We start from the raw sequence: 19,776 nt of genomic DNA, 5'->3' as shown, positions 1-19,776 counted from the left end.
CTAGTCATCTTTTTTTGAAGCGATAGCAGTTCTGTTTATATTGCAGTCACCATGAAAGGAATGGAACAAAGGACTTTCTTGTTTTGTTGTTAAAAGCTTAAAACTTTATCTGGTCTGAAAGCTGTTTACTTTGTAACCAGATGACAGGATATCCCTAACCACACATTACCTTTTTTTATCACAATTAATCACTGTATCACACCTGACTTTTGTAAAGCTAAGTTTTTTGACACTTCGGTTACCAGATGGCAACCCTATTGCAGGGCTGTGTTCACACTACAGGTGTTTCCGCCTCAGTTTTTTTATAAACGATCGGGTGTGATCGTGTGATTTGTAGCAGATAGATGAGAAAACTGAACTTTCGTAATAAACTTAAGCTAATTAAGGAATTAGAGCGGTTTTACTTTTATTGATTTATATTTCACTTATCTGGTTTGTAATCCTTTGTACCATATAGATATCTTAATATATAACATGTAGCAAAGTATAGATATAGATGAAGAAAGTAGTATTTAAAAGTCCATTTTTAAGAAATTTTAAAAGTCCAGAAAGAATCATGGAATTTCTTAAATAACGTAAGCATCAATTATAATAAAATATACATTATTAATTTCTGCAACCAATATTCTTTGTTGCGGCAACCTTAATCTCTAGGACCTTTCAAATTCCGAAAACATTGCATACATAGTGTTGTGAAAGGACTTACGACGCAGATGATATGAACAATAGCCGTTAATTATTTTCACTTATACGGAATCATTTGCAAGCTTTGTTCGAACTTTTACAAATTTCTCAAAATCACCACTCAATTCTGCTACACCGTTAACTCAAGATATTTATTTACTCTTCCACTAATTAAGTATTAAAAATATCCGTCCCACATTGTTGATATGTTTAATTTTTCATTCATTTTTAGGTTAATCATCTCAAAGTAGTTACATACTCATATTTCATATAATTAGGAAAGTGTTCACACAAAACGATCGTTTCGATTACGAACTTTCACTATCGATTTGTCTCTTGATTAATTTGTCGTGGGATGAATTATAATTCAAGTCAATCAAATAAGCCTACAAATGTCTCCACCTCTCCTTGGTTATCGATTTCACAGAATGAACATGTCAACGCATTGATGGTCTATGATTGACGACTGACTGACCGACATAATCCCTAAAAAATCCAAAGCCTGTTTAACAAGCTATAGCAGTATCATGTTATTTTCAAGGAGGCCTAACTAACCTAAATACACGCCTCTAAATAACTCATATGTTTTTTGCAACATTCGCTGAGGACTTATTGCTTATCGATATCTTAATTACAACAGACTGTTTGCACAAAATGTAATGCCATAAATCATGTTCTAATATCTTAACCGAGTTTGATATCTTTATAACATCTATATTAAGTTAATAGCTTTAAATCATAAAAGGTACACCGTTTAGGAATACCGCACACTATACGATATTATCAGGTAACGGGGTTCCACTAATCAGGTTTTCGTGAATTAGTAGGTCTTTGTAGAAGCAAAAAGCGTAATGTACAAGGTTCTTTAAGCAACATTCAACTGTTCGTGGAATATTAAGTGGACGTTGTTTAATTTGACTACAAGCTTAACTCGAAATGGGCGATTAAATCGATCTGATCTTTATTAAAATCGCGTAACACTGATTGCTTAATCAGTGTTACGCGTTATTATCCAATAAGATAATGTTACCGCTTGGTAACATTATCTTATTGGATAATAACGGTCTTGGCCAATTATGTACATGCTAATCTAAAATGGACCGTTTTGTTTTTTTCTGTCGTCGTAAAGTTGCGTGCCAGTTTCAGCTCGTGTTGCTACTTGCAATGAGATAACTTGTCGCTTGTCGCACTAACGTGAATGAATAATCCCGTTATGTAATTAAGTAATTATGCACTGTGGCGACACAAAAAAACAACAAATTACACCCTCGACTTCGCTCCTCGTCGCTAAATATTTGAAGTGCCATTTGAAATGAGTTCAACCAAGTATCGACGAAATAAGAATGTTGCTTTCATAATATCAAATTATATCAAACATAAATCACAACTAAATCACTCAGTCTCAGATCATAACACCACAAAATTGCTGTTATTTTCACCCTCTCATATAGTAACCAACATTTCTTATTATAAAATGTGTTGAACAACATTCCAGCACCTTGTAATGAGCGGATGTCGGGAATCGATAGCAAAATTGTGGGCATATTTTATAATTTAATCATTATCATAATACAAAATTCACCCTATTCACCAAATGTCAAGGTTCAATTTCTATTGATGTCAAAAATACTTTATTGTACATAGAAGAAACCGTAAGGTACAAGGTGGTTTGAAAGTGGCCTTTATAAACTATGAAATAGGAGCTGCATTTACATCTTCTTCAGGGAAGGCTTGCAATAAATATAGGTAATAGAAGCTGGCGCCAGTCGTTTTGAGCGTGTGCGTGATAAAATCGCAGCTCTAGGCGTCAACACTCCGTAGTATGTTGCCCCTATTTAAAATTTCACTAATTTGTTAACTCCGGCTGTTGATATGCGTTACATATTATTCAAATCGTGAATCATTTATCCATTTATAATTTCGTAATACTGTTACAAAACATCAAAGATGTAAGACCCAAATTCTTAGTATTACAGAATCTGGATAAGTAGGGAACTAGTTCTTAAAAATTGCGCAAGAATGTAGGACGAAACATTTCCGTTCGCTTCATTTCTCGGATTCCAGATAGTCACAAACAACACTTCAAAAACATAAATCCATCATCGGATTAACAGAATAAATAGATCTTCCACAACACTCCCGTAGTACCATGTTTTATTTTTATAAGAACAAAGAAAAAGGAGAGTCTCAGATTATTTCGTAGTTATTATTAGAAATAGATTGATACGACCACACACTTAACCTTCCGTTTTATAGCATGGTTGTTAAAATGTTCCGCTTTTCCAAAATTACTATAAATATTACAAAAAATTACGAAGAACAATAAATTATTGTTGTCTTTAGAGACGTCGCTTCTGCAAACAGACCAAGAGTTGTGTGAACGTAGGTTAAGGGTAGAGTAACGTGGTGGTGTGTGCTCAAGTCTCAAGGCGAAACAAGAGTGGCGTTCCATGTACTGCAAGTGAGTAATCAGCCCTTTGTTTGGTCTCTACACAAGGATGCGCCAACAAAATTAAAACATATCCTCTCGGTACACAACGGTTGGTTTGTACTGAGCAAATTCTGTAAAGCACTGACCTCAATTTTTCACTGAAGGCACTTTTGATTAACAGCTGATATACTTCCTTATTGCACGTTAATTATGTATTTTAGTTCGGTTATGATCCGCAAAGTGGTAACTTATCTTTTGGTAAACAAATATTTCAATTTCATATCATATAAGAAAAGCAATAAATGTTTTTTGTTTGCTCGTCACTTAAATCCGCTTTGTTTGTTTAGGTGTGAAGCTTGAAAGTTTTTAAAGATCACAGCATCGAATGTAAACAATCGTGGATGTGAAAAATGGCTTTCTCACATTCTTTCGAACATTTGTAAAGCGAACAAGTATGTCGTTATATTTGGAATCAATCGAATACGTATACAAACGTTGTTAGCGCGACTGACATTGTCCTCAGGCTTCGCTTGAACTCATTATTACTCCCCGTAACTCTTCACGTCTCGTCTGGATCCGGTTTATATTGTTCCATACTTTTCACTGTTTATAGTCGATTTATAGTTTCCTACAGCAAATGAATGGTTGAAGGTACTAGTACATACTTTAGTGCAATTTGCACGATGTTAGCGCCATTAGAGTACGAGTTTTCAATATCAGCCTAGATCACTTCACTCTTCCTATCGGTGTTCTAAGAATTGCTCCTATTTCTTGTTCAATGTGGCAATAAAAAGGAACTCAATACTTTAATTTTGTAATAAAAGCTCTAGATTAGAGACAGAGATCGAGTTAAAATGTTATATTAGATGGACATTTTATTAAATGTATCGGTGTTGGTTTTCAGTGCAAGCTGATATGGCTCTACATAAAAGCTCACATTTCTTTTTAGTACTTATATTATAAGTTACAAGATCCTTATTATCATTTTGTCATCATTTTAATTCTTATTGCCTTTTTAGGATCTAAACATTTAGCCACATCATAGAGACTGTATAAATAAGCATTTAAATAGAATTGCGATTGAAATATTTTCACTTTATTTTAAACATCGATATATTTAACAAAGATTATATTTTCTAATCTATTCTTATTTAAACCTGTCTCCCGATCTTATGAATATAACATTTCACTTCCATTACATATTGCTTAATAGGATAGTCTTAAGTAGTGAGTACCTATCGATAGATTGAGACACCAGTCAAGTCATGATTCACATGTAGCGCGTTCCGTTTGAGTGACACTATCGGTGTACTACCGATGTTAACAAGCGGATCTCGGTACCTACATAATGAAGAACAACTTTGTTAAAAGTCAGTTTAGCTTGTAGCGTTTTGTTTTGGGAAATTGTTACGTGTTCAACATTTTTGGAGAAGTGTTATTCATTTATTATAATAACTAGCAGACGCCTGCGTCTTTGTTCGCGGCTTTAGTTTTCCCGCTTTCACTACAATTTTTCGACGAATTTTCATATAAAAGTTTTTTCCCCTTCTTAGAGGAGGGGGAAAAACCTTTATATGAAAAACCTTTTTTTCCCTTAGAGGAGAATTTCCCAAATATACCCTCTTAGTGCTCCTCTATATCTATACTAATCTATACTAATATTATAAAGCTGAAGAGTTTGTTTGTTTGTATGAACGCGCTAATCGCAGAAAATACTGGTCTGATTTGAATAATTCTTTCAGTGTAAGATAGCCTTATTATTGAGGAAAGTTAAAGGCTATATATCATCACGCTACGACCAGTAGGAGCAAAGTTTCAGTAAAAAATGTAACAAAAACGGGGAAAAAATTGAACAAAAATTGAAGCGAAGTTGCGCGGGTCAGCTAGTTTCCTATAGAATCTTAATAACACATTTTTTTTCATACTCCTTAGTTTCGGCTGTGAATAAAATTGTCCATCAGTCAGTCGCTCAGTCAGTCATTCAGACATTTATTCAGTAAGAGTTATATAGGTATATTAGTGTCATCCTAAAAAAAAATCCTTTCTCACGATAATAAACAGACTGAAAATTACTTGGGAGTTCAAAAATAGATTCATTAACAGCTAAAACGAAATGTTTGAAATGTAATCAAAATCACGCGGCCCAAGAATTCGTAATGACAGGTGTTACCGTAGACTAAACCAAAAGGTGAAAAGCCTGCTGATTTCTTAAAACCTTTGCCTTACGTTAAAATACAAAGTACTATCCATCATTATCTGACATAATCTTCTATTGATGCAAACATTTACCGTAACTAACGGCTTCCAATGCATTACATGCACGAAAATAACGTGTTTGTATTATGAATCTCACTTTCATATCGTAGGTATCACTCAGTCTCAGTCATAACTGTACTGTCAGTTGTATACAGTAGCGGATCAACGTCATTAGCCGCTCCGTGACTTGATTTACGCAATATGTGCTTTACAAATTAGCCGTTTAGTGTTATCTGCGAACTCGCTCCGAGCGATGGTACCGCTCTTTTATTTGTATACTTACGCCTAGAAGCGCTACAACCGATTAATAAACAGAGCGTTGGAGTTATGATACGCTGCTACTTTTCTACTTACTTGCTGGTCAGACACTGATGAAATGCCTGCCGGTTATTAATGTTTTAATTGTTTTATATTGCGAAACTCCACTTTGTTGCTTTTAGACTGTATTCTTTATAATACATAATTCTTCGTCCACTTGAAAAGATTTCCCGGATTATGTGTTAATCCAGGGTATAAACTATCAGTGTACCTACAATTCTAAAGAATCCGTTCAGTAGTTCTTTAATTAAAGAGTAACAAACATACGTAAGTATTTAAAATATTAGTAGGATTTACACTATTTCGTGACCACTGACCACTACTAAAAATCATTGAAGCGTTTAGAATAAAAGTACAACAAAGTAAAACAGTGAAAGGTTAACTCTATTCTCAAAGGTAACGATCTTAGTATAAATAACTCAAGATCACAAACAATAAACTTCAAGCAGTATTATTCTAATCTTCATCTAAACATTTCAATTATGTACGTATGTCGTAATTCAGTCACGCTCTTGCCGTATCCAGTGAGTATAGACTCTTCAAATTATTTCACTTTCTCCGATGAGTCCGATAGTCCCTAACGACGACTCCTCATTCGTCAACTGTTGGACAGGTGCCTCATTGATTATCAACATTAGACTCCATTAAGTGTTTAACTCGATACATTCGCCTTACCGGTTTTATGTTGTACAATTATTCAATGTAATCTCACCATTTTTTACTCGTTATGAAACAACATGCAACATTTATTATTAATGTTACTTTTGTTAGTAGCTATTATGCGTAAGTGGAGTTTTGATTTGAGAATTAGATAAATGGATTTGTTTAATTTGAAGGCTGATGCTTAAAACGGTTATTAGCGATCATGACTGTTTATCGTTTAATCATGATGATTTAAGCCCCAAGGCAATGTATAAACGCTAGACTCGATTTAGATCTATTTACCCTCGGGTCTGTTTCTGTGTGTTTGATCAGATCAAAATGTATCGATGCAAATGTCAAAACAACAACAATATACGTGTTACAAATACAAGAAGTCCGTAATATTTCTCCACACGTTTCACCTACCAGTCTTGTTGATTTAGTAGACTATGCAAACAGGACTGATCCAATTAAAACAGCGCAAATAATTCATTCTGGTAATTTAAAGCAAATGAAATGTGTTTCAAGTGGAACTTACAAACACAATAATTCGCAAGGACACGTCGCGGTTGTTGCGGCCGCACACACCCGACATCGTAAACCTACTCTCTTAAATCAAAACCTTGACGCACGTTGGAAATTACAAAAAGAAACTTCCTAAGGTAATTATCATATTATGGAAATAAATCACAAACAATCACGACCTTTTCGTTCAAGTAAATCTTAATACAACATATTACAACTAAGATGACGTTTTATCTCACGACAATTTTAAATAATTGTCCAATAAATAACATCGGACATAAACTTGTCACGACGCTTTCATGTTTGTTGAATCCTATACAATTCACGTTTTATGTGGAGCTGCTCTTTATCCTGTAAAGTAAATCAAAGATCATCACGTTGGCAGGGCTATCTATCTTCAGATCCAAATCACGTACCAGTTCGATCCTCAGTCATGCATAAATCTCAATGACCGATTCCATCCGAGACAAACACGAGCAATTAGACGAAACTAGTAATCGTTTAATCTAAAGCGAGAGATGAAAGTGGCTGATAGTTTATCTACGGGATCAACAATCCCGATGCACGGACACCACGACTTACATGTCATACTCTTGTCACTGCGATGCTCCGTCCGTGCGTCGAGAATAGTACATTCTATACATACTTATTTCATTTCATCATTACGCTCAATTAAATACGCTTCGGGTACTCTGATTAGATTAAAATGATGAACATGTACGGCAAATATTAATAGATCAGCTTTATAGAACGGGTTATCTAGAGTCGTCTGTACGTCACTGGCTGTCCGCTCGAGGCGTGCTATCATACCATCGTGTACATCATCGCAATTTTACACAGTATCCTGTCTGATTACATCTAAAGCTTTCACCCAGCTCGTCGTTCGCCGATTCATTAAATTCTTTAATTGACGTTAAATGCTGCGATGATTGCGAGGGTCACTCGTTCTTGACCTCTCTACAATGAATTAGTGACAAAGCTATAATATCTATTGAGAATTTTATACTTTCTTTGTTAAGATGGTATTGAATAGATGTTCCTTATGATTGACCTATGCGATTTATTGATTATATCGCTTTTCATTAAGAAATATTATGTCCATCTCTAATATTCCCTCCACGAGTCTATTGAGTTATGTGAAAGACGACTATGATCCTAAATAACGGTGTACCATATCTCATACGATATTAAGCATGGTTCCGCTACACCTGCACAGTGCACAGCACCGCATAGGAATCTACGATGCAACAGATAGCGATCGCTACCCTCGGCTCGGCGCGGTCGCTGTGGCAAGCGGAACGTTGGCGCCACTAATGCGATCAAGGGATCCGATTTATTAGTCATATCTCCACATCGGCCGATACACCTGTAGTCTGTACGTGCCCGATTTAATGCCACAGCGGAACAACTAAGGGAACATTTTATTGCCCATTGCGTAACGGCCGCGCTTAACTATTACTCGCCGCTTGTATAACCATTCGTTTCTAAACCGTCTACTTTATAAATTGTAACATATTTATTTATCGACGTGCTCTTGAACTTGATCGTGTTATCAGTGGTTGTGCATCTATCTGATTATTTTCAGCTCGGTAGCGATCTGTCGGATATACTTTGTATAACGTCGGTTGGTGGATTCCGATGCATAATTTCTCCGAGACCTTGAGATTTGCACTTGTTGCTTTCACATGTAAGTTGTAATGTCACATTCGGTTGTTGCGCTAGACTTTATCGGTAGATCGGACGTGGTGCGGGAGTGCTCTGACACCACGGCGTGCAAGGCCGAGTCGTGGCGAAACTCTCTCCGGCTATTGACTACCCTGTCCGATCAATATTAGTTCGACGACGGCGGGGCTTGTCCGGCGCAGGCCGATGTGACACCCGGACACTCTGCCAGTGAAAACAGAAACTCATTAGAGCTTTTAACGACATGTATACGAGGTGCAACACACTGGATCGATGTGACGCTATCGCAACGCTATGATCTAAGAAAGCGTCCGACGTCCGTACTCATTCGCTATCGAACGCTAAAGAATATATCAATACAATCGACTACGATTTTACGACACCGCCTTGTATGGCGCACCGACATAGTTCGGTCAGTAAAATATCCACATTGCACCTTGTTACTGTCTGCTTTGAAAGATCTACTATCTGGTCTCGTGGGTAGAGGAGGATTCATTACGAAATGGTGAAATTATTGCAGCTAAACATTTAGGTGCCAATGTTAAGGTGTTGAGTGCTAAGAGAGTTTAAAACGAGTGATATGTATTCTTTGATCAATCACAGCATAGGGCTTTCTGGGTACCTACTTAGTATAACTTTCAGATGAATATCTATGAATAACAGAGAAATAGTTAAAGGAATGAGGAAAATAAATGATGACACAGTACTAAATTTCATATAAAAATGTATTGTAATGAGATAACTGTAGACCTTACACAAAGGTATGCAAACATTCATTCTTTCATAATTATATATGTACAGTTTCCTTTTACTTGACATTATTCTAATGCGAGGTTTTTACCTAGACATATTATTGTATTTACAAAATAATATAACGTTTTATTTACATCAAACATATTTGATTTTCGTATGTACCTATATGGCAGATGACAATCGCGTCATTATTATGAGAAATTCCAAGTCCATATATACAAATGAAGATCTTATACATATCGATGTAATGTCTTATAAGTAAACTAAATTATAAATTATATACAACCAGTCTGAGTGAATTATAAGTAAGTAAATAAATTAATAAATTAAATGCTGAGCGATGGTCGTTTCTTCCTGACACTCTTGCTGTTTTTACCGAATATTGTGCCGATCACCTGTAAAGAAAAGAAAATCAATATGGAACATTCAACTAACATCAAGGATACGCACGCAACATAAAATCAAAGGGAAATTTTGCGGATTCGTCTTATTAACAATATTTATTTTTAATTATTTCTTACCTTAGACACAGAGTACGCAGCCAGCTTGCGTCTAGGTGCAGGTAGAAGAAGAGCAAGCGCACGCGCCTCTCGTAACAGCGCGTGGAACGCAAGCGCGGCGCCCGCGCACGACTCCGCCGCTGACACCTCGTAGAACTGACAACCGAACCTCAGCGATAGCTCCTGACCCTCCTCTGCGTGGACCTCCCTAATACAACAGAAACTTAATTTAGTACAATACTCACAAGTCCAAATATTTAAATTCCACGTTACAATTCTTAAACAACACCCTTGAGCGTAACAAATAAAGCCCTAATCCCATTAAATGTAAGAAAGGAACTTAGCAGAGATTAGCATAGAGATTTTCAATTTTATATCTCAAGTAATTGCTCTGAAACATTGTCAGGTCTTGGTTTCCCTCGCTTCTGTATTTCCCCTTACAACATAAAAAAATACAGTCATCTTAGAACCTAGGATTGCAATATTAATAGCTGCCATTCTTCTTGTAAGGCATTTTAATTAAAAATGTCCAATCACATGAGTAATTGGTATTTACCTGGCGTGTTCGAGGTCACGCTTGTTCCCTAAGAGGGTGATGGCAGCACAGCCGGGCAGGCGGGTGCGCTCCAATAATGACAGCAGTTCTGCAGCCGCAAGGAACGACCGTCTCTCACACACTGAGTATACAACTGCGAACGCATCGCCCCATCGCACGTGCTCGGCCAAGCAACCGCGAATCTGCACAAACATGTTCAAGTTATTTTGACAACCTATATAAAAATAAATTAAAAAGTAAAAAATGTAAACAATACCAGCTCTTCTGACCAATTACAGCATTGTAGAATAAACTAATTAATGAAAAGTAAACGTTAACTCATAAATATTGAACGGTTTAAATAAACTTCTAAATACCAAAGACTAACTACTGATTCAAAATTGCATATGCAATGCATTCTGTTCAAACGTTCCTTGCCTTTATTTGTTGCATTACAATTATCTGAATTAAATGTTCACCTCGAGAATCTCGAAATAGCTAAATTGTAAATAAAGTCAGTGAACTTCAGTATAATGAAGTCGCGAGCCACAACTGGTACTCGGAATCTTGTATCGGGGCCACTCGCTGCACCGAATAAAATCGCCGGTTGCGCAATAAGAACATCCAATCTGTTTTGTTCTCTTAGTTCCGTTATCGATGCATTTAATAAACCATCATCGTTGTTTAGAGAAAAACAAAACGTGTTCAAGAATCATGGCATGCCTACATAACAATAATAAAAACATAACAATTACGTAACACAAATTGTGTTGTGCATTCTACCGCGCGTAGGTTTGGACGTAGGATTTCGCCCTGAGGCACAACGATGCAGCAACGCCAACGATCGCATCTGATAAGCCGATACAAGCCACATAAACTTCATCTAATTAAATTGTACTGCGGCCATCAGCCGCTACCAGCCCGCCGCAGATTAACATCTCCATTGTTTAATGGTAAATTAAGTTTGGTCGTCTATCTCTTCGTTTGCTATTCGAGCTTCGAGTTTTAATCTTATCGAGCCTTTTGTTCATGGTGACTGATATCTTAGCGCTAACACTAAAAGCACAACGCAACATTGTAGCTGACTCGTTACTTACCGCGCAATTAGATGTATCTAGTATTTCAACTTCTGAAACGGCGCCGTCGAAAGCCACTCTGTGTTGATAAAGGAAATCTGCAACAAGAAGGTACGGTATAGAAATGTGCGATACTCGTACATAACGGTCGCTTTGTACTGATACTGTTGTCGTCATTCGATAACGACAGCATTTACTATGACATCGAACGCTGAAAGCTGTTTCCTTCACATTTTAATCCATGTCCTGAGAAATACGGCGTCAGACAGACGCGAACACGTCATATTAAGGTCGGAAGGAAGCAGACATTTTAATTTAAATGCATAATGCACTATACTGCTATAAATGCCAGGCTCAATTGAAAATTTTATAAGTTGACGCAAGTGACGTCACAAGAATGTCAATCGGGTAGCTTATTCATTGGCAACAGTGTTTCGTGTTTATTTTGAATACAAAGCCCTATATACAAACGGTTAGCGTTTTTTGTAAGGATAAAAAGATCATTATACAAACCTCCTGTCGAGCTGTATTCACCGATGTACCGCTTTGTTAGATAACGCACGACCACCGCTGTAACAAAAAGAATATCAAATGAACACCATTATATGCAGCACGGTTCATGAAGACATATTGGAAATAAGAGAACAATTAAGAGGTCGTCACTCCCAACTTTCTAGCAGCGAATCAAACATTGATTAGTCCTTTCACTCCTGGAATTTCCATCAAAGGGATGGCCACAATACAAACAGTTATCAACATCAGTGACGTTGCATGTTTGTGAATAGAAGTTGCTTGTAAGAGTTGTAAGCTACCGACGAAATGAAGTGTGGAGAATCCTGTAGGCCATCAAAAGGAGCTAGTGGTGCTATTCAACGGTTGATTGCTTGTCCACGGCACGCCTCGGACCGTCGGACGTGATATTACGTCCGTATTTAAACCCTTTCAAGTATAAGTTTTTGTCCATTGATAGGAACATATAATTTGAATTGTGTACACCGGTATATAGCTATGATCAAGGTACGGTAAGATAGAGCAATTTATTAATAAGAACTTTTTTTCCATTACTTTTGGATCTCCTCCCAAACGAGGGGTAAAGGTCTTGAGTTCACCACGGTAGCCAAGTGCGGGTTGGTGACTTTGCATGCCCTTAATAAAATATGTATTAAACAAATTTTTTGCCATGCAAGGTTTCATCACGTTTTCCTTCACCTAATGCACCTTCCTTCATGTTCCTTCTTTCTAATGCACACATAACTTTGAAAAATCATAGAGACCGAAATAAAATGTGATATACCTACATAATATGATAATATAATCGAAGTATATTGCTTAAATAATTGTAACTTATCGATCACATAAGTTTAGATAACATCGTTGTCTGAATGCTACTGATACTACATTGACATCATTCAAACACTTTAATGCATCAATACGTTCCACGGTTACAAAACAAAGAAACAATACTCAGTCGAATAAAAATGTCGACATGGAACAGGAAAAGCAGATCAATTTCGTTCTAGATGACTATCAGTTTTTATAAGAAATTCTAATTAAGATTCCATTACAAGAATCGTTTACGACATCACTGGATAATACTCCCGAATGAGTTATCGTTGGTACTATTTGTGTCAGAGTCTTGACCCAAAGTTACACAAGAGTCCACAATGGTTTTATGCAACTGCACCACGTTGTCGCATGACAATGGACTTGGAATGCATTCCGTACGCATTCTGGCACAGACGGTTAAGGCTAGGATAGGAAATCTATTACCTTACAATACTGAGCCGTTCCTAGTGACAAGCTATAAGGAAACGATTGTGCTGTTACTTAAAAGGTCGATAATCTTCCTTATTAATTTTAATGCCTGTGCTTATTGAAAGCAGTAGGCGTTTAAATATTTGAGCTACGATTTTGAAGGATTGCACGATTGTTAATATATTTACCGTATTTTCGACTCTAAATTTTGTCTGCTTATGTTAAACAATACAAGAAATGCTAGCTTTCATCGCTTAGTAATAAAAAATGAGTCAGAGAAGAAATATTGTATGACAAGAAGCAATTCCATGACTGCATTCCATACGGATGAAGCCGCAGGCAAAAATTGGTCAAGGTATAAATTAGCCGAGAATTACGTTATCAAACTAATTTGAATACAAGTCGACAATAAAGTGACACGCACACTCACACAGCGTCCGCGTATGATGACATTTATAATTGAGAAAGAAGATCGATATCTCCGATGTTTGATTGACGACCAGCAGCCGATAAAACATCGTCATGTCAATAAAACAGCGCGTTATAAAACCTTTTCAAGCGTTGATAAAAGTTACAACACAACACAATATATCGTAGTTTATGAAACACGATCGAAATTCCTCACTCTCATTTTTCCTTTCGATTTTTTCCCCGTGTGCAATGAGTATTAAATGCATTACTTTCTCTGCGATCCGATTACGTACATAATCGTGGTGATAAAGTTTCATCGGTCCACTTTTAACTAAAATATGCGGAATTCGATTAAAAGCCAATTTCTTGCTTCGGTTTAATATTATTTTTATGTTAGACCAGTAGAATAGTTCGAATTCTACAAATGCTCTAACTCTTACGTCACATTGATTGCCATATATCTAGTTTATTAAAACACCGATACCCGAGGTCCATAAGAGTGCAATAGAATAATAATTTCGAAACATTTTACTATCAATTTATAAGTAATAAATTAACATCGGTTATTGAGAAGGGTCTTAAAATGATTAACGAATCATCTTTGACGAGGTTCTCATAAAAAATGACGTCAAATTACAATCACCGAAGCACATAAGACAAATCACTGTGATCAAACAACACGGCACCACGTGGGTTGATCGATTGAATATTATCTACAGAAACAATGGATTCACCTATCGACAGGAATCTTTAGAGTAATTAATAGATTATCGAGAACATCGATCATGTATCGGGCTGACCATATCCAACCAAAAAACTGCTCAAGCATACTTGTTAAGTCATCATCTATACATTTTATATGTGTTTCTTAACGGTAATATAAGATCAAGCCGGGTAATTTCTGGATAAATGAGGCGAAAATAAATGTCGTGTCTCCCAAAACCTGCGTCAAATAAGTCATGTAAAAACTTAATCTTATGGACACATTACAAGTGAATCTGTCAGGATCGGCGTATGAGGACGGCGATGGTTCAATACCTCGACGCTGCTCATTCATCATGCCGTGAGAAGGTCGTCACACGGAACAGCGCGTCCGCTTCGCGCGCCGACACATCCAACCGACGATTAAAGCTCACGTCGCAATCATCGTACGTGTTAACATCACATTTTGGCACCTTTGCGACAATCCCGACAAATAAAAAACACACAGCCTTTATAACAGCAATCTTTCATAACATCAAAAAATTGTGGCTCCTTTCCAAATTAAAGTTCGTTGCTCTCGACCACAATCCATTTCTGAGTTTCTGACAAAAACGGACGCACGTTGACATGTACCACTCTGCGACAAACTCGTTAAGTGAAATATTTTATCGACTCCAAATATTCATTTTTACCGCTTCGGTGTAAACCATGCCGGATAACCACAGGGTGTAAAAATAGTTTATTATATTATATTGCCGAAGGAAGCATTAAACGTGACCCAGATAGAGTGAAACAATTTAAGTGCAGGGTTCCGCACGGTTCAATAAGAATTTGCAGCGAAGGAATCCATTATAATGTGAAAATAAAGAGCGTCATGAAGAATGAGGTTTGCGAATAATGTCAGTACTTAAGGGATTTAATGAGTAGATAATGTTCCTGGGGGCATTAAACGACGTCGACGGCGTATCCGTGACGGACGAGGACCACTCCCACCGGGGCGTTCGTAGACAGGATCTACTTTAAAAACAATTTCGCATGTCGGGCGGACTCGCTCCCGTCCGTAATGAATTGCAAACGCATGCGTGTCGGAGCGGTTGCAGCCGGTCCGTCAGCCGTCAGCCGGCCGACAATTAGGGCGGTGCAATTACAACCAGTCGGCGGCGAGTCGGCCGGTGGGTCAGCGGCGCGATTTCCCGACGGCTGCGACGCCTGGCGCCACCAGACGACGTTGTGTAACTCTTAAACGTCCGATCAGCCATTAACGCGCGGCGTCGAGGTCGTTGCTCTACGCATATTATATGTATTTCACACGCCAGTAATCATGCTTAATAAGCTAATTGTATCGTATCGTATACTCATCTAGACCGCTTGATTGAGACTGATCGCGTTTTTATTACGACTAAACAGGGCACGTTTGTATCCTATGCGTATAAATTACTCTAGGTATAGAATATAGTAATATACACTAATTAATCACGATCAGAATGCACCAAGAATAGATTATACTTGTCAGATATTTTTATTCCAATTTCTCTAGTGGTTTAAATAGATCACGTTTAAAGTAAAACAAAAACGTCGTGATTAGATTACCAGAGGCGTCTATCTAGATAAAGTTGAACGTTTACAAAGCGCTCAAAGATAGAGCTGCCCAGATTGTGGAGTAGTCAACAAATAAACGCAGGTGATTGTTTATACTGCACTGAAACAATGCATTAGAACAATGGCTCTCAAAATTAATTCCAACATTTCAGTATTTCCATACTGATATTGTAAATGGAAACGTAAATCTGTCTGTCTTCTTCATGCCTAAACTTTATAGTACATTTGGATGCATTTTGTTCAAAGACTGTTTGAGAACCGAGAATGGACATAGAGTAGTTTTTATCCCGGGAATCCCACGTGATCGGGTACTATGGGGGCAATAAGCTATATAAATAAATTCCAAGGAGTCCCGGGTAGACACTAGCTGAAGTTTAAGAAAACACGAATAATTTAGTCATCAGCAATTTACGTATTACAAGGGTAGCTGCTAACGAAAATATGAGCGAGAGAAATGCTAAGACAATATAAATGGATCAGACTAATCATATGCTAAAAAATTATTAAGATCTCTAATAAAAAAGATAAATACATCATACGCGAAATAAACTAAATGGGACAAGGTCAAAAGAAATTAATAACAATGTAGCTTTATAATAGAGCACCTTGAAATAAATGCGTAAGGTAAAATTGTAAAGAAAAGTAACTGAAAAACATCTTGTAGTATAGGTATAGGCTTATTGAAGGTTGACATTTATATTCTCAAGCAATTCATATTTTTTTTTGTTTTCCATATCGTCGTTTAAGTTCTATCACCACTAGCGCGATTCTGTACAGTCGGTACTTCCGAGTATTGAAAGTTTGACATTTAGAATGTCCTGCCAAAATAGTTCCTTCGACGCCCATCAGAGGCGCTGATCAGATTTTCATACAAAATTTCTCAATGACAAGCCGGTTGTCGATAGTAGTACAGTAGAGATTCGAGCTAGACGTTAGTCATTTTACGGCAGTTTTAAGATTTTAATGTCAGGCTAGAAAAAAAAAAATGACTTACGTACGTGGTGATAGAACTTAAACGACGATATATCTAAAACATATTATTATGTATGACAATATCTATGGATGTGAATGAAGCAAAGGCAATGTAGGAATGGTAGCATGTGGCTTTATTGGCTCACTACACTGATGGGAAAAAGGCGTGATTTTATGTACATAGTGCTAATCCTACTACTAATCATATGGTTAGTGGTCAACCTAGTGTCAAAGTTGTTCAAGCCGCCCGAAAGGCCTTTTACGTGGCTTAACGACTGCTTTCATAATTGACAACACCCGGGACCGACTTTTTACGTGCCCTTCGAAGCACGGAGACGCCCAGTTCAAATACACACTATGTACATAATATATGTAAATATGTAGAGTTGTTTCAATTGGAAAGATTATAGGTTATTGTAGTTATTTTTAGTCCTTCACTTTGAGAAACGCTGTATGTGTTTTCATTATTTACTCATAACTTTCAAATGTACATTGTCTAACATAGGTTGTGTAGTTTATCTTATAGTACCTCTACAAATATTGACATAGAGAAATGCCATCGAGTGGTGTGCGATGATGTTATTAGACAAATATTTGCGCATAACTTCAGATATATTTTAATAATATCTGATTAAATCTTAACTCCTCTTTATAAGTACATTACAAATGCATTAAATTTTTTAACTCATTTTACGTATCACGACAATCATAACGAATCTTTATTATATAATTGTTTAATACAATGTCAAAACTTTATTCGAAAAATAATAGCTTTGTATTTTAACGGATTCTTCTCACGACCTGTCAATATTGCAAACAAAATTCGTCGAATATCATATTTTATGACATTGAAAAAGTCTGTTCTTATAGAGTGATTGTGATATCGTCGCGTTTGCTTATGAACAGTATTACGCGATACAATAGAGATTGAACTAGTCAGTTATCTATATAAACACACGGTACTCGAAGCCAACCTCAACCTCCTAAATTGAGATGGAAGAGTCTTGCTTATTGGGCCAATCAATAAGAGCTCTTTATTATCGGATAAGGCCCAAGATTGCAGGACCTTTAATAACATAGTTAATAAACTTAACGAGTGCTTCAAGCTTTCATATTTTCAATTTAAAAACATATGATTCGCAGATTTTTATATTAATTCGCTGTTTATTGCAAAATAACTAGTTATGATAATGTGTTTTCTAAGGAAAATAAAAGTGTTTCCGCAGTGAAATCTGAATAGGATATTATTATTGCTTCGCTAGACATCTCAAGTACTTACACTTATTTATTGAGTCTGGCACTTTTTAAAAATATTAAGTAATTCATATAATATCTCATATCATATTCTTCGAAATTCTTTAAATCCGGTGCAACCTAAATATTTGTATGGAGAATGCATTTTTTTTAAATACCTTGAATAAATATAAGGCTAAATATTGCAATCAAAATAATTGTTATTATCATGTCCCGTTACCGTTCCTTGATGTAATAACAACTTAAGAACATCTTTTGGACGTACAAATTACAGGGTTCGCACCTAAAATCGCACTCCGTTGACTTTAATAACGTATTCCTTATTTTATTACTGATCTTAATAACAAATATTAACTGCATCTGATAACTTTTTGAGTTTATAAATTTTAAATCTTATTTATGACTTGAGCAGTTTTAAAATTTGTTATATTAATTTAAAGTTTTCAGGTGTTAAAATGTTTTGAGTTCGTTTTATATTTTGACCATATTTTTGTATGCTAATAAAATAATTACATAGTAATAATGTTTCAAATTCAAAGTGTATGAAATATTTTTTAATACCTCTATAATTAGAGGAGCTATTTCTACTTGTTATATTTGCTAAAAAACATTCAAATAAATCATGCAGTACTAACCGGACTTGCCACTCCGCGGGCTTCCTAGCACCACCACCCTTATACGATTCACAGTCATCTTCATTTGGGCAGCTTTTATTTTTCACTGTTTTTCAACTTAAAATGTTCTACATGGACATTATGGCGTTAGCGTCCAGCAATCACATCAGTTTATGTCACTATTATCACGGTACACGTCGATATCGTAACGATCGGTGTGAGTTATCGTAAATATGATCGAGAAATATTATTCACAGAGAGTCTCACGGGCCGTCAGCTCGACCGAGCGCCGCGAAGTTTCCCGCGCGACTGCCGGCGTCTCTAGCCGGTGCTTCGATCAAAAGCGCGTGCGCAGCCTCCGTTTCAACCTCCGAGCTAGCCGGTATCAAGTATGCATACGACAGAATTTGTACTGCGCCCATATATTATACTTGATCGCATATTCATATGTTGGAGCAACGCCAATATTGACAGTCAATATTTCAGGTAGAGACAAAAGTGAAACAGGATCTTCTGAATTCGTGCTACTGTTTGCCAAGAAATAAATCATTTATGCTCTTATTGTAGGTAAGTAGGCGTTTAAATGTATGAAGAAAATCGATGGAAAGTCGAGGAGTCTGCTCCAGAATAGGCCCGTCTGCGACATGTCAAGGTGAGAGCGACTCAGACGTTCGCCGCAATAAATTCGTTCGTGCTGAGACATAATTGGATCCGCCCCGCCTACGCACCAGCTACCCTGCTTCCTTTATGTCATATAGTAACTTTGAATCAACTCTAGGGATTCTAAAGAATGTCAAGGGAAAATACAAATAAATGATCATATACAGCAGCATGAAAATTCCTGACCAGTATGCGAGGAATATTAATAGATGCCGCTTGAAAAATTACGAATTCTAAATTGAACAATAAAATGGGTCATCTAAACTTGTTATTGTATAATTAGGCCATTTGCCAATAGGTGCGAATAACTGAATGAATAAATCTATTAAAAACTAAACAAAGACAACAAAAAAGTTTACAACAGTATTAATTGTTTTGGCTGGTGAATATACAATACGAGTATAGA

At 36.6% G+C, this 19,776-nt stretch overlaps 1 protein-coding gene across 1 annotated transcript; it reads right to left on the bottom strand.

Annotated features, from left to right (window-relative positions):
• Positions 1–9,246: 9,246 nt before the first annotated feature.
• Positions 9,247–19,073, bottom strand: LOC142973871 (ras-related and estrogen-regulated growth inhibitor-like protein). The gene is made up of 6 exons (XM_076115893.1): positions 18,732–19,073; positions 11,917–11,973; positions 11,425–11,501; positions 10,349–10,530; positions 9,814–10,000; positions 9,247–9,687 (listed from the first exon to the last, which is right to left on the bottom strand). The coding sequence occupies exons 1-6, from the start codon at positions 18,793–18,795 to the stop codon at positions 9,619–9,621; spliced, it is 636 nt and encodes a 211-aa protein (XP_075972008.1). The 5' UTR covers positions 18,796–19,073; the 3' UTR covers positions 9,247–9,618.
• Between the last annotated feature and the right edge of the window lie 703 nt (positions 19,074–19,776).

This window comes from Anticarsia gemmatalis, chromosome 6 (assembly GCF_050436995.1).
Source record: "Anticarsia gemmatalis isolate Benzon Research Colony breed Stoneville strain chromosome 6, ilAntGemm2 primary, whole genome shotgun sequence".
NCBI classification, from domain to species: domain Eukaryota; kingdom Metazoa; phylum Arthropoda; class Insecta; order Lepidoptera; family Erebidae; genus Anticarsia; species Anticarsia gemmatalis.
The sequence above is the reverse complement of the archived record's forward strand: the minus strand, read 5'-3'. Positions and strand labels throughout refer to the sequence as shown.

Bases quoted from the DNA above. Each gene is read 5' to 3' on its own strand.
- LOC142973871 (XM_076115893.1), bottom strand. From the start codon at position 18,795: ATGAAGATGACTGTGAATCGTATAAGGGTGGTGGTGCTAGGAAGCCCG. The intron at 11,502-11,916 runs GTTTGTATAATG...TTCTTGTTGCAG, and splicing joins TGAATACAGCTCGACAGGAG to ATTTCCTTTATCAACACAGA. The intron at 9,688-9,813 runs GTAAGAAATAAT...TTTTCTTTACAG, and splicing joins CTGCGTACTCTGTGTCTAAG to GTGATCGGCACAATATTCGG.